Raw genomic sequence first — 27,178 nt, 5'->3', positions numbered from 1 at the left:
ATATATATATATATATATCCCAGGGGCAGTGATTGGAGACATTTCCGTATTTCGGCTGGGACATTAAACCGGTGTCCTGACTCTCTGGGGTCACTAAAGAGCCCAGGGTTAACATACTAGGAGTGTTAAACCTGGTGTTCAGGCGAAATTCAGAATCTGGCCCTAATACCCGAATGGCCACTTAATCGTCCCCAGCTTCCGATTGGTTCATTCATCTCCCCTGTAACTATTCCCCAGGTCGTTGCTGTAAATGAGGTGTCAGTCAACTTACCTAGTTAAATAAATAAATGTGCAGAAGCTTTGGGACCATTATCTGTCCAGAAAGGTCAGATCCACAGCCACTACGTTTTTCTAATGTGATTTTCCAACTTTGAGACCTGTGGGTAAAAGCTGCCAGGAGATGACGATGTTTCAAATAGGCCCAGCTTGTGCATCCCTATCACTATCTAACAGGGAGGAAAGACACTACTTTTGTCCCTAAAACGAAATAGAAATGTTCTTATAAAACTAAATACAAACTTGTTAATCACGTATGAAAAATAACTGAAACCAGGGGCTGAAACCGGTTCGGGGAACATAAAAAAAAAACTGTAAAGAACAACATTTTTCAAAGAACATAATCAGAACCCGGAACAAAAGTGATCTATACCGTTTCTGAACAGAACCGGTACGGGAATCTGTTAATAACGTTACGTTCTGGGCATTCCGCCTATGCAAAGCCCTCACTCAGTCACTCAGAAACGTATTCCAGTGTCTGCCAAGCTGTAAATCTTTTCCAGTGTGTGTACATGTAGGCTACCTGCCCATCCCCCAACTAAGCACAGGCTACCGTAGCCCCTCCCCCACTGACGCACAGGCTACCGTAGCCCCTCCCCCACTGACTCACAGGCTACCGTAGCCCTCCCCCACTGACGCACAGGCTACCGTAGCCCCTCCCCCACTGACGCACAGGCTACCGTAGCCCCTCCCCCTGACAGGCTACCGTAGCCCCTCCCCACTGACCCACAGGCTACCGTATCCCCTCCCCCGCACAGGCTACCATATCCCCTCCCCCACTGACGCACAGGCTACCGTATCCCCTCCCCCACTGACGCACAGGCTACCGTATCCCCTCCCCCACTGACGCACAGGCTACCGTATCCCCTCCCCCACTGACGCACAGGCTACCGTATCCCCTCCCCCACTGACCCCGTATCCCCTCCCCCCACTGACGCACAGGCTACCGTATCCCCTCCCCCACTGACGCACAGGCTACCGTATCCCCTCCCCCACTGACGCACAGGCTACCGTATCCCCTCCCCCACTGACGCACAGGCTACCGTATCCCCTCCCCCACTGACGCACAGGCTACCGTATCCCCTCCCCCACTGACGCACAGGCTACCGTATCCCCTCCCCCACTGACGCACAGGCTACCGTATCCCCTCCCCCACTGACGCACAGGCTACCGTATCCCCTCCCCCACTGACGCATAGGCTACCGTATCCCCTCCCCAAATATGTAAAACGTGTTTTTAAATTCTGGTGCCGCTCTGCACACACAAGCTAACTACCTCTGGTCCAACGTTAAGCCAACTCTCGTAAATTCAAAGTTCCTCCATACGTATAGTTCTGTGGGCCTAATTCAGAGAACGCATGCATGTCATTACAAGATGACCAATTTCAGTCGCATCTCACGCATGTACCCAAATAGGCTAAATAGAGCCGATTGGTGCAGGTAATGTCGAGCTAGAGGCAGCTACCTGCACCGATTGGTGATGTAAATTAATGTCGAGCTAGAGGCAGCTACCTGCACCGATTGGTGATGTAAATTAATGTTGCGCTAGAGGCAGCTACCTGCACCGATTGGTGATGTAAATTAATGTCGAGCTAGAGGCAGTTACCTGCACCGATTGGTGATGTAAATTAATGTCGAGCTAGAGGCAGCTACCTGCACCTATTGGTGATGTAAATTAATGTCGAGCTAGAGGCAGTTACCTGCACCTATTGGTGATGTAAATTAATGTCGAGCTAGAGGCAGCTACCTGCACCGATTGGTGATGTAAATTAATGTCGAGCTAGAGGCAGCTACCTGCACCGATTGGTGATGTAAATTAATGTCGAGCTAGAGGCAGTTACCTGCACCGATTGGTGATGTAAATTAATGTCGAGCTAGAGGCAGTTACCTGCACCGATTGGTGATGTAAATTAATGTCGAGCTAGAGGCAGCTACCTGCACCGATTGGTGATGTAAATTAATGTCGAGCTAGAGGCAGCTACCTGCACCGATTGGTGATGTAAATTAATGTCGAGCTTGAGGCAACAAAAAAATTATCTGACTTCAGAGGTTTAAAAAGGAAGAATTTGTATTTGGTTTGAACAGGTTCTGAACTTTATTTTGCAGGTAGGAAACAGAACAACAAAAAATAATGGGTCTGTTCAGAACTAAACGGTTGTGAAATCATTTTGGAACCCCTGACAAACTAAGCTGAATTTCAAATAAATTCGAAAAACAGATAACTAGAATAAACTTGCTCTGAGGTCAACTGAATAATTCGATGGGCACTGACCAATAATATCTCACAAATTTGACAAATACAGTTCCTGGAACAGTGAATATGTCAAATGTGACAGAATGACAACGGAAACCGTCATTCTGCACTGTCTAGTAAAAGTTTTATGATTTACATTTTCAGGAGACAATAGTTCAAAGTAGTCATTGTGCATTGGGTTTAACTTGGGAACCATTGGTTTTTGTTTGACCGAGTTTTGTGAAAGAAAGTCTCAACATCATTCTGTGACTGTGGAATAGCCCATTGTCTGTGATTTGAGAGGTCAACAGCGCTGATTAAATTATCGTTTTTCTCTAAAAGTAGAGGAGTTTAGATGAATATAAATACAGAAAGGTAATAATATATCTAAATAAGAAACCCAAAACAAATAGGCTGGGGGGCTGCAGCAGTACAATTGTCCTGAACTGAACCCCACGGGCGAAGATATGAAAAGAAACCACAAACCAACCACATTATAATGGCGGTTCTGTGGCTTCTAATTCACTTTAAAAACACTCACCGTTTAGACAAGGACATGGCACAAAACTCTTGGAACAGAAAGCCCTCCTCTGCAATGCATTTAGATCATTAATTCATAGTACATGAAGATACTAAGGTGAGTCACAGTAAAACTGCCCTGAAAATTATATTGCACATCTGCATATTAGTCTCAAATTTGTTGGCACCCCTCAAAAAAAAAAAAAAAAACTCCATATTCTCTGAAATAACTTGAAACTGATAGAAGTAATTGGCATCCATTGTTTTTTCCATATTTAATAGAAAATCACACTTTGCTTTTGATTTTTTATTAAACATAATATTGTAAACAAAACAAATGAAAATGCCATATGGACTAAATTTATGGGACCCTTAACCTAATATCTTGTTGCACAACCTTCAGAGGAAGATCACTGCAATCAAAAGTATTCTGTCGCTCTCAATGAGACTTCTGCACCTGGTAACAGGTAGCTTGGCCCACTCCTCCTGAGCAAAGTGCTCCAGCTGTCTCAGGTTTGATGGGTGCCTTCTCCAGACTGCACCTTTTAGCTCTTTCCACAGACGTTCGTCAATAGGATTCAGATCAGGACTCAGAAGGTCACTTCAGATTAGTCCAATGTTTTGTTCTTATCCATTCTTGGGTGCTTTTAGCTGTGTATACTGAGTCATTATCCTGTTGGCAGACCCATGACCTGGGACTGAGACAGAGCTTTCTGACACTGGGCAGTACGTTTCCACATTCCCAAGCCTCCTCCATGTTTCACTGTAGGTATGTTGTTCTTTTCTTAGAAAGCTTCACTTTTTCATCTGTGAACATAGACCTGATGTGACTTGCCAAAAAGCTCCAGTTTTGACTCATCTGTCCATAGGACATTCCCCCAGGATTGTGACTTGTCAATATGCATTTTCGCAAATTCCAGTCTGGCTTTTTTATATTTTTCCTTGAAAAGTGGAGTCCTCCTGGGTCTTCTTCCATGGAGCCCACTTTCGCTCAGAAAGCGACGGATGGTGCGAACAGAAACTGAAGTACCTCTGTATCTCTGTGGCAGTTATCCTTGGTTCTTTTTCTACCAGTTGCACTCTTCTTCTGTTCAATCTGGGGTCGACGTTCCTCTCGAGGCTGCGCACCCGGGAAGGTTGGCTACAGTTCCATATGGACCTTAAACTTGTTAAAAATATTTGCAACTGTTGTCACAGGAACATCAAGCTGCTTGGAGGTGGTCTTGTAGCCTGTACCTTTACCATACTTGTCTATTATTGTCTTTCTGATCTCCTCAGACAAATCTCTCCTTCGCTTTCTCTGGTCCATGTTCAGTGTGGTGACCACAATGATACCAAACAGCACAGTGACTACTTTACTCTGGTCCATGTTCAGTGTGGTGCAACACAATGATACCAAACAGCACAGTGACTACTTTACTCTGGTCCATGTTCAGTGTGGTGCAACACAATGATACCAAACAGCACAGTGACTACTTTACTCTGGTCCATGTTCAGTGTGGTGCAACACAATGATACCAAACAGCACAGTGACTACTTTACTCTGGTCCATGTTCAGTGTGGTGCAACACAATGATACCAAACAGCACAGTGACTACTTTACTCTGGTCCATGTTCAGTGTGGTTCAACCCAATGATACCAAACAGCACAGTGACTACTTTACTCTGGTTCATGTTCAGTGTGGTGCAACACAATGATACCAAACAGCACAGTGACTACTTTACTCTGGTCCATGTTCAGTGTGGTGCAACACAATGATACCAAACAGCACAGTGACTACTTTTCTCCATTTAAATAGGCTGGATGACTGATTACAAGATTGGAGACGTGATACTAATTAAAGAGACAAATTAGTTTGAAATATCACTATAATCCAATAGTTTAATATTTTCTAAGGGGTACCAACAAATGTGTCCAGGCCATTTTAGAATGTATTTGTAGAATAAACAGTCATTCATCTCTTTTCACAGCTTCTTTGCTTTATTCTATGACAAACCAAAGGCATGCAAGTAAGCATGATAAAAATAGCTTTTCATTTAATCCCTTTTCAGGAGGAATGAAGCATTATTTTAGTGAGCTGTGAGGGTACCAACACATTTGAGCACGTCTGTATCAAGCATATCCTAAGTGGCTGGTAACCTAGTGGTTAGAACGGCGGGGCAGTAACCGAAAGGTTGCTAGATCGAATCCCCGAGCTGACAAGGTAAAACTCTGTCCTTCTGCCCCTGAACAAGGCAGTTAACCCACTGTTCCTCCTTGTAAATAAGAATTTGTTCTAACTGACTTGCCTAGTTAAATAAAGGTTTAATAAAAAAATATATTTTTTATGTTTATGTACAATGCCTTAAAGTATTCCCACTCCTTGACTTCTCACGTTTATTAAATATATTTAAATGTTTTGTTTTGTCACTGGCCGCATAGTACCCCATACATTTCTTGTTTTTCATTTTTTTTTACAGATTAATAAAAAATGAAAAGCTGAAATGTCTTGAGTCAATAAGTATTCAAACCCTTTGTAAATGCCAAGCCTAAATAAAAGTCACATAAGTTTGAATGACTACCTCCTCATCTCTAACATACAACTATCTTTAAGGTGCCGTTAGTCAAACAGGGGAATTTCAAACACAGATTCAACCACAAAGACCAGGGAGGTTTTCCAATGCCCTGCAAAAAAGGGCACCTATTGATAAAATGGGTAAAAAAAAAAACAATAATAAAGCAAACATAGAAAATCCATTTTGTACAGCGTTGGTCCGACCAATCAAAATGTGTACATTTTGTACAGCGTTGGTCCGACCAATCAAAATGTGTACATTTTGTACTCCGAGACTGTTTTGATCACGTGGGCTAGAATATGTTCCCGAGTTGCCTCTGGAGATATCAATGAATACGCCGACTCAGTCACCAAAATATGCATTGATGGCGTGATACCGAGTGGATTTCAAAATATAGCAGCAAACTGAAAAGAGAGATGGTGCTTGTAAACAAGGTGACCGGGGACAATCGTTTGTTAAACAGTACAAATACAACATGGGCAGATCGATTGAGATGGCAAAACACAAGTATAGGGACCAAGTGGAGGAGCAATTCACTGGCTCGGACACAAGGCCTATGAAGCAGGGGCTCATAACAAATCACGGATCACAAAAGAAGAAATACAGCCATATCGTGGTCACCAACACCACCCTACCTTTTTTCCTCCTTTTCCTCACGATTAGAGCACAAATACCCGGAGTCCCCTCCTGTATACCCATGACTGCATGGCCTCACACAGTTCCATCTTCATCATCATGTTCCCTGACAACATGTTCCCCAACTCAACAGTACTGGGAGGCGGCACACGGATTCCCGTCAATAAGTTCAAATTCCTCGGCGTACACTTCTCAGAGAAGCTGAAATGTTCTAACCACACCGACACAGTGGTGAAGAAGGCACGACAGCGACTTTTCAACCTCAGGATAGTGAAGAAATTCAGCCTGTCACCGAGGACCCTCAGTGTTCTAAAGGAGCACCATCGAGAGCCTACTGTAGGGCTGCATCACAACCTGGTACAGCAACTCCACTGCCGTGGACCGCAAGGCTCTTCAGAGGGTGATGCATGCAGCCAAACGCACCAATGCACCACTGATAATTAATACGAGTGTAGCGAAATGCTACCACCAGAGCCACTGCCTGTTCACCCCACTATCATCCAGAAGGCGAGGTCAATACAGGTGCATCAAAGCTGGGACCGAGAGACTGGAAAAACAGCTTCTATCTCAAGGTCATCAGACTGTTAAACAGCCATCACTAACATTGAGTGGCTGCTGCCAACATACTGACTCAATCTCTAGCCACTTGAATAATTAAAAATTGGATGTAATAAATGTATCACTATCCACTTGAAACAATGCCACTTTATATAATTACTCATCTCATATGTATATCCTGTACTCTATACCATCTACTGCATCTTGTTTACATACCCTACATTACTCATCTCATATGTATATACTGTACTCTATACCATCTACTGCATCTTGTTTACATACCCTACATTACTCATCTCATATGTATATCCTGTACTCTATACCATCTACTGCATCTTGTTTACATACCCTACATTACTCATCTCATATGTATATACTGTACTCTATACCATCTACTGCATCTTGTTTACATACCCTACATTACTCATCTCATATGTATATCCTGTACTCTATACCATCTACTGCATCTTGTTTACATACCCTACATTACTCATCTCATATGTATATCCTGTACTCTATACCATCTACTGCATCATGTTTACATACCCTACATTACTCATCTCATATGTATATACTGTACTCTATACCATCTACTGCATCTTGTTTACATACCCTACATTACTCATCTCATATGTATATACTGTACTCTATACCATCTACTGCATCTTGTTTACATACCCTACATTACTCATCTCATATGTATATCCTGTACTCTATACCATCTACTGCATCTTGTTTACATACCCTACATTACTCATCTCATATGTATATCCTGTACTCTATACCATCTACTGCATCTTGTTTACATACCCTACATTACTCATCTCATATGTATATCCTGTACTCTATACCATCTACTGCATCATGTTTACATACCCTACATTACTCATCTCATATGTATATACTGTACTCTATACCATCTACTGCATCTTGTTTACATACCCTACATTACTCATCTCATATGTATATACTGTACTCTATACCATCTACTGCATCTTGTTTACATACCCTACATTACTCATCTCATATGTATATCCTGTACTCTATACCATCTACTGCATCTTGTTTACATACCCTACATTACTCATCTCATATGTATATCCTGTACTCTATACCATCTACTGCATCTTGTTTACATACCCTACATTACTCATCTCATATGTATATCCTGTACTCTATACCATCTACTGCATCATGTTTACATACCCTACATTACTCATCTCATATGTATATACTGTACTCTATACCATCTACTGCATCTTGTTTACATACCCTACATTACTCATCTCATATGTATATACTGTACTCTATACCATCTACTGCATCTTGTTTACATACCCTACATTACTCATCTCATATGTATATCCTGTACTCTATACCATCTACTGCATCTTGTTTACATACCCTACATTACTCATCTCATATGTATATCCTGTACTCTATACCATCTACTGCATCTTGTTTACATACCCTACATTACTCATCTCATATGTATATCCTGTACTCTATACCATCTACTGCATCTTGTTTACATACCCTACATTACTCATCTCATATGTATATCCTGTACTCTATACCATCTACTGCATCTTGTTTACATACCCTACATTACTCATCTCATATGTATATCCTGTACTCTATACCATCTACTGCATCTTGTTTACATACCCTACATTACTCATCTCATATGTATATCCTGTACTCTATACCATCTACTGCATCTTGTTTACATACCCTACATTACTCATCTCATATGTATATACTGTACTCTATACCATCTACTGCATCTTGTTTACATACCCTACATTACTCATCTCATATGTATATCCTGTACTCTATACCATCTACTGCATCTTGTTTACATACCCTACATTACTCATCTCATATGTATATCCTGTACTCTATACCATCTACTGCATCTTGTTTACATACCCTACATTACTCATCTCATATGTATATCCTGTACTCTATACCATCTACTGCATCTTGTTTACATACCCTACATTACTCATCTCATATGTATATCCTGTACTCTATACCATCTACTGCATCTTGTTTACATACCCTACATTACTCATCTCATATGTATATCCTGTACTCTATACCATCTACTGCATCTTGTTTACATACCCTACATTACTCATCTCATATGTATATCCTGTACTCTATACCATCTACTGCATCTTGTTTACATACCCTACATTACTCATCTCATATGTATATCCTGTACTCTATACCATCTACTGCATCTTGCCGTTCGGCCATCGCTCATCCATATATTTTTATGTACATATTCTTATTCATTCCTTTACACTTGTGTGTATAAGGTAGTTCTGAAATTGTTTGATATTACTGCATGGTCGGAACTAGAAGCACAAGCATTTCGATACATCTGCCAACCATGTGTTTGTGACAAATAAAATTTGATTTGGTGGTGTTTATACTTGAATTCTATTGTTTGTACAGATGAACGTGGTTCCTTCAGGCGTTTGGAAATTGCTCCCAAGGATGAACCAGACATGTGGAGGCCTACAATAGTTTGAGGTCATGGCTGATTTCTTTTGATTTTCCATTGATGTCAAGCAAAGAGGCACTGAGTTTGAAGGTAGGCCTTGAAATACATCCACAGGTACACCTCCAATTGACTTAACTGATGTGAATTAGCCTTTCAGAAGCCTCTAAATCCATGACATTTTCTGGAATTTTCCAAGCTGTTTAAAAGGCAGTCAACTTAACGTATGTAAAGTTCTGGCCCACTGGGATTGTGATACAGTGAATTTTGAGTGAAATAATCTGGTCTGTAAACAATTGTTGGATACATTACTTGTGTCATGCAGAAAGTAGATGTCCTAACCAACTTGACGAAACTATAGTTTGTTAACAAGAAATTTGTGGAGTGGTTAAAAAAAACTAGTTTTAATGACTCCAACCTAAGTGTATGCAAACTTCTGACTTCAACACACACACACACACACACACACACACACACACACACACACACACACACACACACACCTCACAGACCAGGTCTCTCTTGTTAAAGAGATTTAAATCTCAATGAGACTGTATAAATAATGGTTAAGTGAAAACAAAACAGTAAGTTGACCACACAGTTAGTTTGAGGCCCTGGTCTGGCAGCAGAGTAGACATCAGCAGGCAGACAGACAGGCGGAGGGCCAGATGTGTGTGTGTGTGTGTGTGTGTGTGTGTGTGTGTGTGTGTGTGTCTCCTGCAGACGACAGACGGTAGTGGACAGCGTGCCTTAGCTCAGCATGGAATGTGTCCCAAATGCCACCCTATTCCCTACATAGGACCCTGGTCAAAAGTATTGCACTATATAGGGAATACTAGGGTGCAATTTGGGACGTATACATATTCTCCCTGGGCCTCCCTCTCCTACCCAATGGTGGCCACAGGAAGAACAAACATGCAGCAACTATTGAAATACTTATTGTCAAGGTTTCGCTGGGTGACTGCTGCAGGTAGCCTGGTTGGTTTGTTGTTTTCCAACAGTATACTGAACGAAAATATAAACGCAACATGCAAAGTGTTAGTCACAAGTTCCATGAGCAGAAAAAAAAAGATCCCAGAAATGTTCTATACTCACAAAAAGCTGATTTTTCTCCAATTTTGTTAACATCCCTATTAGTGAGAATTTCTCCTTTGCCAAGATAACGCATCCACCTGACAGGTGTGCTAAAGCAATAACCTGATTAAAAAGCATGATCATTACACAGGTGTACCTTGTGCTGGGGGACAATAAAGGCCACTAAAATGTGCAGTTTTGTCACACAACACAATGCCATAGATGTCTCAAGTTGAGGGAGCATGAAATTGGCATGCTGACTGGAGGAATGTCCACCAGAGCTGTTGCCAGATAATTTAATGTTCATTTCTCTACCATAAGCCGCCTCCAGTGTCATTTTAGATAATTTGGCAGTATGTTAAACCGGCCTCACAACTGCAGACCAGGTGTAACCATGCCAGCCCAAGACATCCACATACGACTGCTTCACCTGCGGGATTGTCTGATACCAACTCAGAAAAATCATTTAAATTATTGCATGTTACATTTATATTTCTGTTCAGTATTTATTGCTGGAGCCAAGGACAGGGAGGCACTGATGGAGCAGACGACGATGCAATCAATGCCAATAATAGTTGGGTCGTACAACCACTCATCAATAATAAATAACAGATTTCAGTCTTCAGTACAGTAAGGCCATTCAGAATGATTACTGCATAGCTTTAAAAAAAAAAAATATTTAAGGATTAGTGGTATTTAACCATAGTCTGAGAAACTGTCTATGATGCTCTAAAGTTATTCTAAAAATATCGAAAATGTTATTAATGTACTAGACAGCGATTGGTGAATAATTGCTGAAGCTTTTAGGAACTGTGCCTCTGGGGAATGTACTTGAAAAGCTTGCTGGTTTGCTCAGGGAAAGACTAGCGTCCTAATCATTATTTCATCTGCAGACACACACAGCAAGTGGAAATAGATAGAAGATGGTACTTTTCCATTCTAGATTGACCCCAACCCCTAGGAAATGTGCCAAATAGCCTGAAGCGGGGTTATGGCCAATTCCAATAAACTCAAGGAAGTATACTGAAATACTAAAATCCTCATAGACGGAACTTCGCAATTCTAGAATTGGAATGTCAATGAATCTCCTGAGTTCTAGATTGACCCCAGCTCTGCAGTGAAATGTCTAGCTCCTCTAGACAGACGATACAGCCCAAATTAACCAGCTACATTCACTTCCACATTTCCTTTATGACTTTGCATAACGTAAAACAAAACAGCAGTTCACAGATTTTATTTATTGGTGGCATTCATGCCAGGGGCAGATTAAAACAGGTTTTTACTTATCAGTGCTATCATACTGGAGGAAGATGGTAGAGGTGTTAAATCAGGTTTCCTTAATGTTGCTAAAGTTGTCCCGTAAAAGTCGATTTTGGGCCCTGTACTTTTTACCATCTATAGGAACACTATTGATTTGTTTGTAAGAAATTATAACTGACACTTTTATGCAGACGATAATGTAGTGTATTCTGTTGCCAAGGCTCTTTCATGAGGACGATACAAAGGTGTCAAAGAGTTCAATCTTGGTTTCATCAGACCTGAAAATCTTGTTTCTCATGGTCTTGAGAGCCTTTAGGTGCCTTTTGGCAAACTCCAAGCAGGCTGTCATGTGCCTTTTACTGAGGAATGGCTTCGCCTTGCCACTTACATAAAGGCCTGATTGGTGGAGGGCTGCAGAGATGGAAGAACCTTCCAGAAGGACAACCATCTCCACAGAGAAAACTCCAGAGCTCTGTCAGAGTGACCATCGGATTCTTGGTCACCTCCCTGACCAAGGCCCTTCTCCCCCGATTGCTCACATTTGTCGGGATCACAATTCCAGTGGGTCAGAAGTACACATACACCAAGTTGACTGTGCATTTAAACAGCTTGGAATATTCCAGACAATTATGTCATAGCTTTAGAAGCTTCGGATAGGCTAATTGACATAATGAGTCAATTGGAAGTGTACCTGTGGATGTATTTCAAGGCCTACCTTCAAACTCAGTGCCTCTTTGCTTGACATCATGGGAAAGTCAAAAGAAATCAGCCATGACCTCAGAAGTCTTGTTCATCCTTGGGAGAATTTCCAAACACCTGAATGTACCACGTTCATCTGTACAATCATTGGTACGCAAGTATAAACACCATGGGACCACGGAGCCGTGATACCACTCAGGAAGGAGACACGTTCTGTCTCCTTGAGATGAACATACTTTGGTGCAAAAAGTGCAAATCAATCCCAGAACAACAGCAAAGGACCCTGTGAAGATGCTGGAGGAAACAGGTAAAGAAGTATCTATATCCACAGTAAAACGAGTCCTATATCGACATAACCTGAAAAGCCACTCAGCAAGGAAGAAGTCACTGCTCCAAAACCGCCATAAAAAAAGGGAGACTACGGTTTGCAACTGCACATGGGGAAAATATTGTACTTTTTTTAGAAATTTCCTCTGAGCTGATTAAATAAATATAGAACAGTTTGGCTATAATGACCATTGTTATGTCTGGAGGAAAAAGGGGGAGGCTTGCAAGCCAAAGAACCATCCCAACTGTGAATCACGGGTGTGGCAGCATCATGTTTTTGGGGGTGCTTTGCTGCAGGAGTGACTGGTACACTTCACAAAATAGAAGGCATTATGAGGGAGGAAAATTACGTGGATATATTGAAGCAGCATCTGAAGACATCAGTCAGGAAGTTAAAGCTTGGTCGCAAATGGGTCTTCCAAATGGACAATGACCCCAAGCATACTTCCAAAGTTGTGTGCAAAATGGCTTAAGGACAACAAAAAAAGCACATGCGAGCATGGAGGCCTACAAACCTGACTCAGTTACACCAGCTCTGTCAGGAGGAATGGGCCAAAAGTAATCCAACTTATTGTGGGAAACTAGTGGAAGGCTACCCGAAATGTTTGACCCAAGTTAAACAATTCAAAGGCAATGCTACCAAATACTAATTGAGTGTATGTAAACCCTCTGACCCACTGGGAATGTGATGAAAGAAATAAAAGCTGAAATCAATCATTCTCTATTATTCTGAAATTTCACGTTCTTAAAATAAAAAAGTGATGATCCTAACTGACCTAAGACAGGGTAGTTTTACTAGGATTAAATGTCAGGAATTGTGAAAAACTAAGTTTACATGTATTTGGCTAAGGTGTATGTAAACTTCTGACTTTAACTGTACCCTTGCCCAGATCTGTGCCACAACACAATCCTGTCCAAGAGCTTTACGGACAATTCTTTCAACCTAATTGACCACAGGTGGACTCTAATCAAGTTGTATAAACATCAAGGATGATCAATGGAAACAGGATGCACCTGAGCTCAATTTCAAGCCTCATAACCCTATTTACATAAGTACATTTGCTATGTTTTTTCTTATTTATAATACATTTGACATTTCTAAAAAACAGTTTTTGATTCATCATTATGAGGTAATGTGTGTAGGTTGACGGGGGGGGACGGGACTATTTAATCAATTTAGAATAAGGCTGTAATGTAACAAAATGTGGAAAAAGTCAAGGGGTCTGAATACTTTCCGAATGCACTCTAACAATATCTGTAATAATACCATACAAGAATCATAACATTAGCTTTCATAACCTTCAATCTGTTCATTTTGAACCAGAATGAGGATCACTACCCACTGTTCGTGCTGATTCAACATCTTCATTGAGTGTTTACATAATTCACCAAAAAGTATTGGTAGCCTTCCAGTATGCAAATTAGGGAGACAAATGAACCGCTCTCACCGATGCAATTCGGTTCAGTTCACCAAAAAGATCTGTACAAAAAGAGTTGTTAGTTCGAACAACTCATCACTAGGCTACACTGAGGAATCCCTTTAGCGTTCACTGGCAAGTCTTGACATGGGTTTCGAATTAGGGCCAGGAGAATAGCATTATCATAATATTTTTTTCATGCCAAAAACAATATTAAAACAGGAAGCAGAACGAACTCTTTAGCTCAGCAGTATGTAAAATGTGTGCTATAGCTGGGAAAATAAATGTTTCCTAAAGAAGTTAAATCCGCTTTGTGTTCCGTTTCCTTATTATTATGAACACGTATCGCAACACTGGTATCGTCCCAGCCCTACTTTGAACCCTAAAAAAATACTATATATTTTTTATTGTCCCGATGCAAAATATAGAACTACTTTGTATGCTTTATGAATAGCCACGGGATATGAGACTTTATTCAGTCAGTGTGTCACCTTTTAGAAATTTGTCAACACAAGCTGTTTGGTTGTCAATCAGTAAACCAGTAAACATCCTTTGGCTGAAAAGGCCAATGAAACAATAATTAAGTGGATTTCAACTCATCGTTACCACTTCCATGTCATGGGACGTGTACATTCACTCACTATTAAGAAGCATCATGCTCTCCTTCCTCCGGGGAAAATAAATAAGATCGCAGCAAAAACACAAGTACACAAATGAATAACACTGGTACCAAAAAAAAAAGTGGACTGACAAACCAGCAGTGTCTCCCTGTCACGGCTGGCTTTGTGACTGACAAACCAGCAGTGTCTCCCTGTCACGGCTGGCTTTGTGACTGACAAACCAGCAGTGTCTCCCTGTCACGGCTGGCTTTGTGACTGACAAACCAGCAGTGTCTCCCTGTCACGGCTGGCTTTGTGACTGACAAACCAGCAGTGTCTCCCTGTCACGGCTGGCTTTGTGACTGACAAACCAGCAGTGTCTCCCTGTCACGGCTGGCTTTGTGACTGACAAACCAGCAGTGTCTCCCTGTCACGGCTGGCTTTGTGACTGACAAACCAGCAGTGTCTCCCTGTCACGGCTGGCTTTGTGACTGACAAACCAGCAGTGTCTCCCTGTCACGGCTGGCTTTGTGACTGACAAACCAGCAGTGTCTCCTGTCACGGCTGGCTTTGTGACTGACAAACCAGCAGTGTCTCCTGTCACGGCTGGCTTTGTGACTGACAAACCAGCAGTGTCTCCCTGTCACGGCTGGCTTTGTGACTGACAAACCAGCAGTGTCTCCCTGTCACGGCTGGCTTTGTGACTGACAAACCAGCAGTGTCTCCCTGTCACGGCTGGCTTTGTGACTGACAAACCAGCAGTGTCTCCCTGTCACGGCTGGCTTTGTGACTGACAAACCAGCAGTGTCTCCCTGTCACGGCTGGCTTTGTGACTGACAAACCAGCAGTGTCTCCCTGTCACGGCTGGCTTTGTGACTGACAAACCAGCAGTGTCTCCCTGTCACGGCTGGCTTTGTGACTGACAAACCAGCAGTGTCTCCCTGTCACGGCTGGCTTTGTGACTGACAAACCAGCAGTGTCTCCCTGTCACGGCTGGCTTTGTGACTGACAAACCAGCAGTGTCTCCCTGTCACGGCTGGCTTTGTGACTGACAAACCAGCAGTGTCTCCCTGTCACGGCTGGCTTTGTGACTGACAAACCAGCAGTGTCTCCCTGTCACGGCTGGCTTTGTGACTGACAAACCAGCAGTGTCTCCCTGTCACGGCTGGCCTTGTGACTGACAAACCAGCAGTGTCTCCCTGTCACGGCTGGCTTTGTGACTGACAAACCAGCAGTGTCTCCCTGTCACGGCTGGCTTTGTGACTGACAAACCAGCAGTGTCTCCCTGTCACGGCTGGCTTTGTGACTGACAAACCAGCAGTGTCTCCCTGTCACGGCTGGCTTTGTGACTGACAAACCAGCAGTGTCTCCCTGTCACGGCTGGCTTTGTGACTGACAAACCAGCAGTGTCTCCCTGTCACGGCTGGCTTTGTGACTGACAAACCAGCAGTGTCTCCCTGTCACGGCTGGCTTTGTGACTGACAAACCAGCAGTGTCTCCCTGTCACGGCTGGCTTTGTGACTGACAAACCAGCAGTGTCTCCCTGTCACGGCTGGCTTTGTGACTGACAAACCAGCAGTGTCTCCCTGTCACGGCTGGCTTTGTGACTGACAAACCAGCAGTGTCTCCCTGTCACGGCTGGCTTTGTGACTGACAAACCAGCAGTGTCTCCCTGTCATGGTTGGCTTTGTGACTGACAAACCAAATGACAATTACAACAATACTGAATGAACACTTATTTTAACTTCATATAATACATCAATAATATCAATGTAGCCTCAAATAAACAATGAAACATGTTCAATTTGGTTTAAATAAATGCAAAAACAAACTGTTGGAGAGGTCCTTCTGTAGCTCAGTTGGTAGAGCATGGCGCTTGTAACGCCAGGGTAGTGGGTTCGATTCCCGGGACCACCCATACGTAGAATGTATGCACACATGACTGTAAGTCGCTTTGGATAAAAGCGTCTGCTAAATGGCATATATTATAAAGTAAAATTGCAATATGTGCCATGTAAAAAAAGCTAACGTTTAAGTTCCTTGCTCAGAACATATGAAAGCTGGTGGTTCCTTTTAACATGAGTCTTCAATATTCCCAGGTAAGAAGTTTTAGGTTGTTGTTATTATAGGAATTATGGGACTATTTCTCTCTATAGGATTTGTATTTCATATACCTTTGACTATTGGATGTTCTTATAGGCACTTTAGTATTGCCAGTGTAACAGTATAGCTTCCGTCCTCGCTCCTACCTGGGCTTGAATCAGGAACACATCGACATCAGCCACCCTCGAAGCAGCGTTACCCATGCAGAGCAAGGGGAACAGCCACTCCAAGTCTGAGAGCAAGTGACTTTGAAACGCTATTAGCGCACACCCCACTAACTAGCTAGCCATTTCACATCGGTTACACCAGCCTAATCCTGGGAGTTGATAGGCTTGAAGTCAAAGAGCGCAATGCTTGAAGAATTGCGAAGAGCTGCTGGCAAACGCACAAAAGAGCTGTTTGAATGAAAGCTTACGAGACTGCTGATGCCTACCATCGTTCAGTCAGACTGCTCTATCAAATCAGACTTAATTATAACATAAGACACAGAAATAAGAGCCTTTAGTCATTAATATGGTCAAATCCGGAAACTATCATTTCAAAAACAAAACTTTCAGTGAAATACGGAACCGTTCCGTATTTTATCTAACAGGTGGCATCCCTAAGTCTAAATATTGTTGTTACATTGAACAACGTTCAATGTTGTCATAATTATGTAAAATTCTGGAAAATTACGGCCTTTGTTATGAATAAATGGTCTTCACACAGTTCGCAATGAGCCAGGCGGCCCAAACTGCTGCATACTGCTTGCACGGAACGCAAGAGAAGTGACACAATTTCCCTAATTAAAATAAATTCATGTTAGCAGGCAATATTAACTAAATATGCAGGTTTAAAATATATACTTGTGTGTTGATTTTAAAGAAAGGCATTGATGTTTATGGTTAGGTACACATTGGTGCAACGACAGTGCTATTTTCGCAAATGCGCTTGTTAAATCACCACCCGTTTGTCAAAGTAGACTGTGATTCGATGAGAAATTAGCAGGCACTGCATCGATTATATGCAACGCAGGACAAGCTAGATAAACTAGTAATATCATCAACCACGTGTAGTTAACTAGTGATTATGTAAAGATTGATGGTTTCTTATAAGATAAGTTTAATGCTAGCTAGCAACTTACCTTGACTTCTTAATGCCCTCGCGTAACAGGTAGTCAGCCTGCCATGCAGGCTCCTTGTGGAGTGCATTGTTAGGCAGGTGGTTAGAGCTTTGGACTAGTAACCGGAAGGTTGCAAAAACAAATCCCCGAGCTGACAAGGTAAAAATCTGTCGTTCTGCCCATGAACAAGGCAGTTAACCCACCGTTCCTAGGCAGTCATTGAAAATAAGAATGTGTTCTTAACTGACTTGCCTGGTTAAATAAAGGTAAAAAAACATTTTTTTAACTATATATATATATATATATATATATATATAATACATCTTTAATTAATTATATATATTATTATTTTTTTTTTTTTAAATCGGCAAATCGGTGTCCAAAAATATATGAAAACTTGAAATTGGCCATTCCGATTAATCGGTCGACCTCTACAATGGATGCTGCACAAACATGTGGAAGGAGGGTGAGACTTATACATACAGATCTGACAACAGAATATACTGCTTAATCTATGCCCATACTCAATCCTTCAGTATGTAAAGAAAATGGGGTGATGTAAATGTATGATGTAAGAAGTAAATGTAATGTAAAAAAAAATACAAAATTAAAGATTTGTTTCATTTAGCCTTTTGATTAGCCAGAATGGCCCATTTTGACCAAGGTAGTTGGTTAAAACTAGAAAGCCATTGAACAAGTCCTTCATAACATAGCCTACAGAGAGACTTGGTCCAGGCAAGGCATTGGTCAGTCAATGTTATGAAACACTTTCAGTGAGGCACAAGTTTCACTCGTCTGCCTCCCTCTCTATCGGAGGTTCACTGTCAAGTTGGAGAGGAACGAGATGGGGCCAGCCAGAGCCAGCAGCCGAGCAATTACACAACTTGTTTATGAATTATGTCTCAGTCAGAACAGAATCTAGCACAAACTGGTCTGATGACATTACCCAATCGCAACCCTTCTCTTTTCAGTTTTTATTTTAAGGTAGCTTCGCATGATTATTTGTTTGTTTCAACTCTCTCTGCGGGTCACATAAGGCAAAACCAGAAACCACACTCGGCTGCGATAGCATTCCAAACAAGGTGTGTTAGTCAAGCGTTTGATTCCCTGCAATGTTGCTAGTCAAAGGCTGTTTAAGAGGGTTAACTTCCAGGTGTAGCCTACATACAGGCTGTATCACATCCGGCCGTGATTGTGAATCCCATAAGGCGACGCACAATTTGCCCAGCATCGTTCCGGCCGTCATTGTAAATAAGAATTTGTTCTTAACTGACTTGCCTAGTTGAATAAAGGTAACACACACACACACCAAAAAGTTATTTGGCTGGCCTTTTACATTAATCCCCAGTACCAGTAAAACACAGTCAAAACCTTTTTCTTTCACTTACTTGCTGTGCTGTTTCATTGTTCATTCGTTTCATTCTCAACCAGGATTTCTATGGAACGCGTTTGGGTCTTTGCGTGTCAAAAAAACACAGTAAGCACTGTCAAAACTGTACAAAAAAAAAAAAAAGTCTGCAAACTAGCAAAACACTATTTAACGTGTCAAATAAGCTTGTTGACCAATCAGGACCTGAATATGACTGCACGTCACACAATAATTGAATGCGTTCATACATTTTTTACGTAGTTATAACACATTGATTACACCATCACTCGTATGTCATAATGATTCATCGACACGCATTAGAGGTCGACCGATTATTGGAGGACCAAAAAAAGCCGATACGGATTAATCGGCCGATTTTATATACAAATATAGATTTGTAATAATGACAATTACAACCATACTGAATGAACACTTATTTTAACTTAATACATCAATAAAAATCCATTTAGTCTCAAATAAATAATGAAACATGTTCAATTTGGTTTAAGTAATGCAAAAACAAACTGTTGGAGAAGAAAGTAAAAGTGCAATATGTGCCATGTAAAAAAGCAAACGTTTAAGTTCCTTGCTCATAACATATGAAAGCTGGTGGTTCCTTTTAACATGAGTCTTCAATATTCCCAGGTAAGAAGTTTTAGGTTGTAGTTATTATAGGACTATTTCTCTCTATACCATTTGTATTTCATATACCTTTGACTATTGGATGTCCTAATAGGTACTTTAGTATTGCCAGCCTAATCTCAGGAGTTGATAGGCTTGAAGTCATAAACAGCACAATGCTTGAAGCACAGCGAAGAGCTGCTGGCAAATGCAGGAAAGTGCTGTTTGAATGAATGTTTACGAGCCTGCTGCTGCCTACCACCGCTCAGTCAGACTGCTCTATAAAATCATAGACTTAATTATAATATAACACACAGAAATACGAGCCGTAGGTCATTAATATGGTCAAATCCGGAAACTATAATTTCAAAAACAAAACATTTATTATTTCAGTGAAATGTGGAACCGTTCCGTATGTTATCTAACGGGTGGCAACCCTCAATCTAAACATTGCACAACCTTCAATTTTATGTCATAATTATGTACAATTCTGGAAAATTAATTACCGTCTTTGTTAGGAATAAATGGTCTTCACACAGTTCGCAACGAGCCAGGCGGCCCAAACTGCTGCATATACCCTGACTCTGTTGCACAGAACACAAGAAAAGTGACAATTTCCCTAGTTAAAAGAAATTCATGATAGCAGGCAATATTAACTAAATATGCAGGTTTAAAAATATATACTTGTGTATTGATTTTAAGAAAGGCATTGATGTTTATGGTTAGGTACACATTGGTGCAACGACAGTGCTTTTTTCGCAAATGCGCTTGTTAAATCACCCATTTGGAACAGTAGGCTGTGATTCAATGATAAATTAACAGGCACCGCATCGATTATATGCAGCACAGGACAAGCTAGATGAACTAGTAATATCATCAACCATGTGTAGTTAACTAGTGATTATGTAAAGATTGATTGTTTTTTATAAGATACATTTAATGCTAGCTAGCACCTAGCCTTGGCTCCTTGCTGCACTCGCATAACAGGTAGTCAGCCTGCAACACAGTCTCCTCGTGGAGTGCAATGTAATCGGCCATAATCGGTGTCCAAAAATGCTGACTACCGATTGTTATGAAAACTTGATATCGGCCCTAATTAAAATTGGCCATTCAGATTAATCGGTCGACCTCTAATACGTATGCTATGACACTGGTAAATTTGTCTCACGTACCTACAGTCCTGGTCCTAAAAAAATCTAGCTAGCTCATGGATGCAAACAATGTTCTTCTCCAAAAACATAGCAAAATGACATCATCTGTTTCAGTGACTATAAGACAGTTCTTATTTAATTAATGGTGGTCAGACCCATCTATTGTGAAGCTAGCCACAATAGTGGACTTTGCGGATAGCCTTCAAAATAAAAAATGGCATAATTCTACTATTAGTATTCATTTGCATCACTGTCAATGACATACTTTTATTTTGAAGGATAAATGCAAATTCCACTATTGTGCATAATCCTTATTGTGGCTAGCTTCACAAGATATATAACCCAGTCCGGTCGAGCCTCACTAGCCAGATGAACCTAGCTGGCTGCTTATAACGTTAGCTTTGGGCAACAGGTTTAATTAGCTGGCTAGCTATTCATAAAATGAAGTTACATTTTTAATAGGCGAACAACAAGTGGCAACCTAGCTAATACTAATTGAGTATATGTAAACTTCTGACCCACTGGGAATGTGATGAAAGAAATAAAATCTGAAATAAATCACTCAACTATTATTCTGACATTTCACATTCTTAAAATAAAGTGGTGAATCTAACGGACCTAAGACAGGGAATTTTTACTAGGATTTAAATGTCAGGAATTGTGAAAACCTGAGTTGAAATGTATTTGGCTAAGGTGTATGTAAACTTCCGACTTCAACTGTATGCACGGTAGCTTTGACATCGGTTTCTAACATCGGCGTTAAACGAGACATCGGCATGATACCGATGTTGACATTTTTAGCTAATCTCGGCCGATTCTGATTTGTTCACCGATATATTGTGCAGCCCTGGTCTAAAGTAGTGCACTACATAGAGAATATGGTGCCATTTGGAAGGCACACAGACCCACCACCCAGAGATGCATCCATCTCCCAGACTAAACCACTAGTTCCTTCAAACAGACCTACAGCAAATCATCCCCACACTAAAAGGAAAGGGGGATACCTAATCAGAACGCATTCAACTGAAATGTGTCGTCCGCATTTAACCCAACCTCTCTGAATCAGAGAGGTGCTAGATCTGTGGTTGAAGACTTGTCTGGATTTTATCACATTGACATTTTTTTTAAATAAAAATTCACGTCTTAGTTATTACGCTATTATTCTTATCTTTCTAACTATGGATGGAAATTGTTGAGCATAGTGACGGCAGAAAAATAACACTTTTTTAAGGATAAAAGCAATGACAGATGGGGACTGAACAGAGGCCAATGTTTCCTCTACTATAGCAAAGCCAAGTGTGTCACAAGGATGGCTATATTTATTTCTCTATTTCTGAAGCCCTCCAAATAGACCGTTGACAAACAGCACCCAGAATGGTGTACTTTTTAACTTTAGCCTCTAGTCTAACAGAAATGGTGTTTAAAACCACATCCATTCTAATGCCATTTGTTTTCACTGATTTAGTGAAACCAGACCCGATCGTCTCCAGTGCCACGATAAAACGGCATCATAGCCTAAAAATAGAGGGCACTTTCTCTCTTTTAATCTCTCCTTTTGTTTACCTACTTACTGCTGTTGGCAAGACAACAGCGAACGAAGGAAATCCATGTTTTACCTCTTTTGTAGACAAAAATGAGAGATGAATAAGAGAGCACCATGTCAAACCAGACACTTTTGAAATCAATGCAGTTTTATCCTGGCACCCAATCAGATTTCACTAAATTAAGAAATCGGATACACATGTACAACAGCGAGTAAACAAAGACAGATTGAAATAGTTTGTTTTGTCGAAAGGAATTATGTACAACAAACCAGGCCTTTTCATTGGAGGTTTTTTTAACGGATGCACTTGTACAACATTTTTTTTACGGCACTCAGATCAGATCAGATCAACCCAAATGAGTTCAAATGAATGGTCAGGACTAAGGATGGATGTGTTCACCTATCTTCTGTTGTCACTGAAAGTTTATAGAGTAACAACTTTAAGTAACAGAAGACATGTTACCACATCCATTCTTAGTCCTGACCATTCATATGAACTCATTTGGTTGATCTGATCTGAGTGTGGCACAACAACAACAAAAAATTGTACATTTGCATCTGATTCATTTTTTATTTTATTTTACCTTTATTTAACTAGGCAAGTCAGTTAAGAACAAGTTCTTATTTTCAATGACGGCCTAGGATCAACTGCCTGTTCAGCGGCAGATGGACAGATCTGTACCTTGTCAGCTCGGGGATTCGAACTTGCAACTTTTCGGTTACTAGTCCAACGCTCTAACCACTAGGCTACCCTGCCGCCCCTCATCTGATTGAGTGCCAGGATAAACCTACATTGATTACAAAGTATATGGTTTGACATAAAGTGCTTGCTTTTAAATCTCTGGTTTTGTTTACCCACTTACTGCTGTTGGCAAGACAACAGTGAATGACTTGAAACACATTCTTCATCTCTAAACCACAGTGAGGTACATAGGTAGGGATTTTTTTTATCAGCATGAGTAAACACAGCAGGTGATTACAATTAATATCATACAATTTGACAAGATATTTACTTCACATTGTATGGCTTGGCGTGGCGTATAGTCCATGTTCTGACCTTAGAAAACACCACAACTGTAAGTCATGTTTCATTCTATTAAATGTATTTAAAAACGCGTATTAAATTATTCAGGCTGTGTTCTTCGATGCTTAAATAATCATGCAAATATTGCCAGCATTAAACCCACATTCTAGTAGTCATGGCTGTAATTACTCGCAGCATTGATTGACATGGCAATCAATCAACATATTTGTTAGGTGCTACTTGTCCCCCAAATCAATTAATGACGTACAATGTGTTTTAAATCTTGACTTGATATCCAAGCAAATGTATAGGATATACTTGTACTTTTGCATGTTGGCAAACGCATTTTGATCCAATTAGGTGGCTAATGGGCAAAAACACATTGCAAACCAGGAAGAAGAAAAAAACAATAAAATTGACCTTCGTCCTTCCAAATCTCCAGTAACTAAATGACTCGACTTTCTGTCATCAAAGACGATCATGTTAAATCAGAGACTTCCAAATCCGGACACACCGATACACAATATCAACAATACTGTCAAATTAGGAACAATATAATACACATCTGCAACAGATAAAGATGGTAAATTAGTTAACTACTTACTTTCTGTACTTTCTCCATTCGTTTGCTGACAATTCCATACGTAGACAGCAGTCACCAAAAACACAAGGAAAGTCCGCGGACACATATTGACTCAACTCTAGTCAATATCCGACCGACAACAACAACAAACAAAAAAAACACACAGTAGACAGTAACTGTCCGGGAAAGAATCCGAGTCAACTCGATTAAAATGAGCTGGCAAGGTGTAGCTGTCGTTTTGGTTTGTTAGTTAAACCACAGGTAAACAAAACAAATATAAAAAAAAAACGCTCATCCCCGGAAAAATGGGCGGAGGGTCCAACGTGTTCACTACTAGCTAACTTAGCGAGCTAAACTCACTGGTTAGCTTCAGCTAGTTAACTGCACAGGTCCGAGGGATACTCAAAATCGCCACAAACAAACGCGACCGTGAGAATCATTGTGGCTGAAAACAAAAGGTTTAAAGTCTCACTTTGCAATAAATGGCATCGCATCGAGTCTTCTTTTCAAGTGTTTTTGATTTACAATCCGCAGCGTCGCAGAGGAAAAGGGGGAGTAAACGTTAGCTAGCTGCTGGCTAACGGTACCGTTAGCTGAATGGGCAGGAGGCCACAAAGTTTGATGCGATTTGAAAGCTATCAACTCAATTGAATTACGCTTCCGGTAACACTCGCTATGGATGTATCTAGTTACTAAATAAATGTTATATTCCCGTGTATTGAAAGAACACCTAAAAGCGCAGCTTGTAAAAAAAAAAAAGTGCAACACGGTCCTTGAATTCTGTAGCTTCGCTTTTTGACAACTTCAGGTTCATGCAAAGCAAGCGTGGCGTACAGCAGCGAAACCCACGGGTCACTCACTGCTCATGGCTGCTGTCTTTCACAAACATATCTTCTTGCATGAACGCAAAAATACTAACGATTACTATGTCGTTTACAACTTCAAGTAATATAAAACTAATCTGAACCGTGTATCGGGGGAGGGAGGGGGGATATCAAACCGCAAACTCGATTCCAGTCAACTGTTCGCTGTTGCTCGTTCGTTAGTCAGTTGCTATTTTTCTTCATAATAGAAGGCGTTTCGGGTGACTTCACCTCTGATGGATATCTCCTTCCAAAATGACCACACGGTTATTGCACAACGAGAACAGCAAAATATAATGTCGATATTTTACTCTACGATAGAGGTAGGCCTAAATTGTTCAGTCCCTTAGGATCCCCTTCTCTGTGCCTCTCCTTCGCCAGTAGTAAACATAACCTGTAAATGAGCCAGATGGGGCGAAGGGGAAATACGGACTGGAGTATATTGGATTACGCAGTTAGACTGGAGATAGGCCTATTGTAACAATCTACACTACGTCTGTTAATACGATATAAATACACTACATGGCCAAAAGTATGTGGACACCTGCTCGTCGAACATCTCATTCCAAAATCATGGACATTAATATGGAGTTGCCCCCCTTTTCTGCTATAACAGCCTCCACTCTTCTGGGGAGGCTTTCCACTAGATGTTGGAACATTGCTGCGGGGACTTACTTCCATTAATCTACAAGAGAATTTTGTGAGGTCGGGCACTGATGTTGGGCGATTACGCCTGGCTCGCAGTCGGCGTTTCTAATCATCCCAAATGGGGTTGAGGTCAGGGCTCTGTGCAGGCCAGTCAAGTTCTTCCACTCCAATCTCGACAAACGATTTCTGCTTGGACCTAGCTTTGTGCACAGGGGCATTGTCATGCTTTCCCCAAACTGTTGCTACAAAGTTAGAAGCACAGAATCGTCTAGAATGTCATTTTATGCTGTAGCGGATTTCCCTTCACTGGAACTAAAGGTGTCTAACCTGAACCATAAAAAACAGCGCCAGACCATTATTCCTCCTCCACCAAACTTTACAGTTGGCACTGTGCATTGGGGCAGGTAGCATTCTCCTGGCATCGACCAAACCCGGATTAGTCTGTCGGACTGCCAGATGGTGAAGCGTGATTCGTCACTCCACAGAACGCGTTTCCACTGCTCCAGAGTCCAATGGCGGCGAGCTTAACACCACTCCAGCTGACATTTGGCATTGTGCATGGTGATCTTAGGTCTGTGTGCGGCTGCTCGGCTATGGAGACCCATTTCATGAAGCTCCTCACGAACAGTTCTTGTGCTGACATTGCTTCCAGAGGCAGTTTGGAACTTGGTAATGAGTGTTGCAATTGAGGACAGACGATGTTTACGCACTGAGCGCTTCAGCACTTGGCGGTCCCGTTCTGTGAACTTGTGTGGTCTACCACTTCTCGGCTGAGCCGTTGCTGCTTTCCACTTCACAATAACAGCACTTACAGTTGACCGGTGCAGCTCTAGCAGGGCAGAAATTTGACGAACAAACTTGTTAGAAAGGTGGCATCCTATGACAGTGCCACGTTGAAAGTCACTGAGCTCTTCAGTAAAGCCCTTCTACCGACAATGTTTGTCTATGGAGATTGCATGGCTGTGTGCTAGATTTTGTACACCTGTCAGCAACGGTGTGGCTGAAATAGTCAAATCCACTCATTTGAAGGGGTGTCCACCTACTTTTGGCCATGTAGTGTACAAAACAGCGTGAATAAATTGCGTGTTAAATTAATAATGTGTGGAAATAATAAACCTGCTTGTCTTTCAAGTATGGTCAGGAGGAGAAAAAATTGCATCTCCACTTGTTGATTACATTTGAATTCTTCCCCTTCTTCCTTAGCTCTGATCAATAGACTCGTAGCAGCGATGAGACAAGATAGTAGCTACTAAACAATTGGATACCATGAAATTGGGGAGAAAATGGGGTAAAATTTAAAAAATGAATAATAATAAATAAAACAGCCTCGTAGCCAACCAGACTCCAGCCAACCAGACTCCAGCCAACCAGACTCCAGCCAACCAGACTCCAGCCAACCAGACTCCAGCCAACCAGACTCCAGCCAACCAGACTCCAGCCAACCAGACTCCAGCCAACCAGACTCCAGCCAACCAGACTCCAGCCAACCAGACTCCAGCCAACCA

General features: G+C 41.4%; 1 protein-coding gene across 1 annotated transcript in view; it reads right to left on the bottom strand.

Annotated features, from left to right (window-relative positions):
- LOC127910929 (insulin receptor-like) overlaps positions 1 to 25,619 on the bottom strand; it is a 40,415-nt gene extending 14,796 nt beyond the window's left edge. Inside the window, exon 1 of the mRNA XM_052476147.1 lies at positions 24,184 to 25,619. Coding sequence (XP_052332107.1) covers positions 24,184 to 24,268 — 85 coding nt within the window. The 5' untranslated portion in view covers positions 24,269 to 25,619. The remainder of the gene's footprint in view (positions 1 to 24,183) is intronic.
- Positions 25,620 to 27,178: the final 1,559 nt, after the last annotated feature.

The sequence above is a fragment of the Oncorhynchus keta genome, chromosome 23 (genome assembly GCF_023373465.1).
Source record: "Oncorhynchus keta strain PuntledgeMale-10-30-2019 chromosome 23, Oket_V2, whole genome shotgun sequence".
NCBI lineage: Eukaryota > Metazoa > Chordata > Actinopteri > Salmoniformes > Salmonidae > Oncorhynchus > Oncorhynchus keta.
The sequence above is the reverse complement of the archived record's forward strand: the minus strand, read 5'-3'. Positions and strand labels throughout refer to the sequence as shown.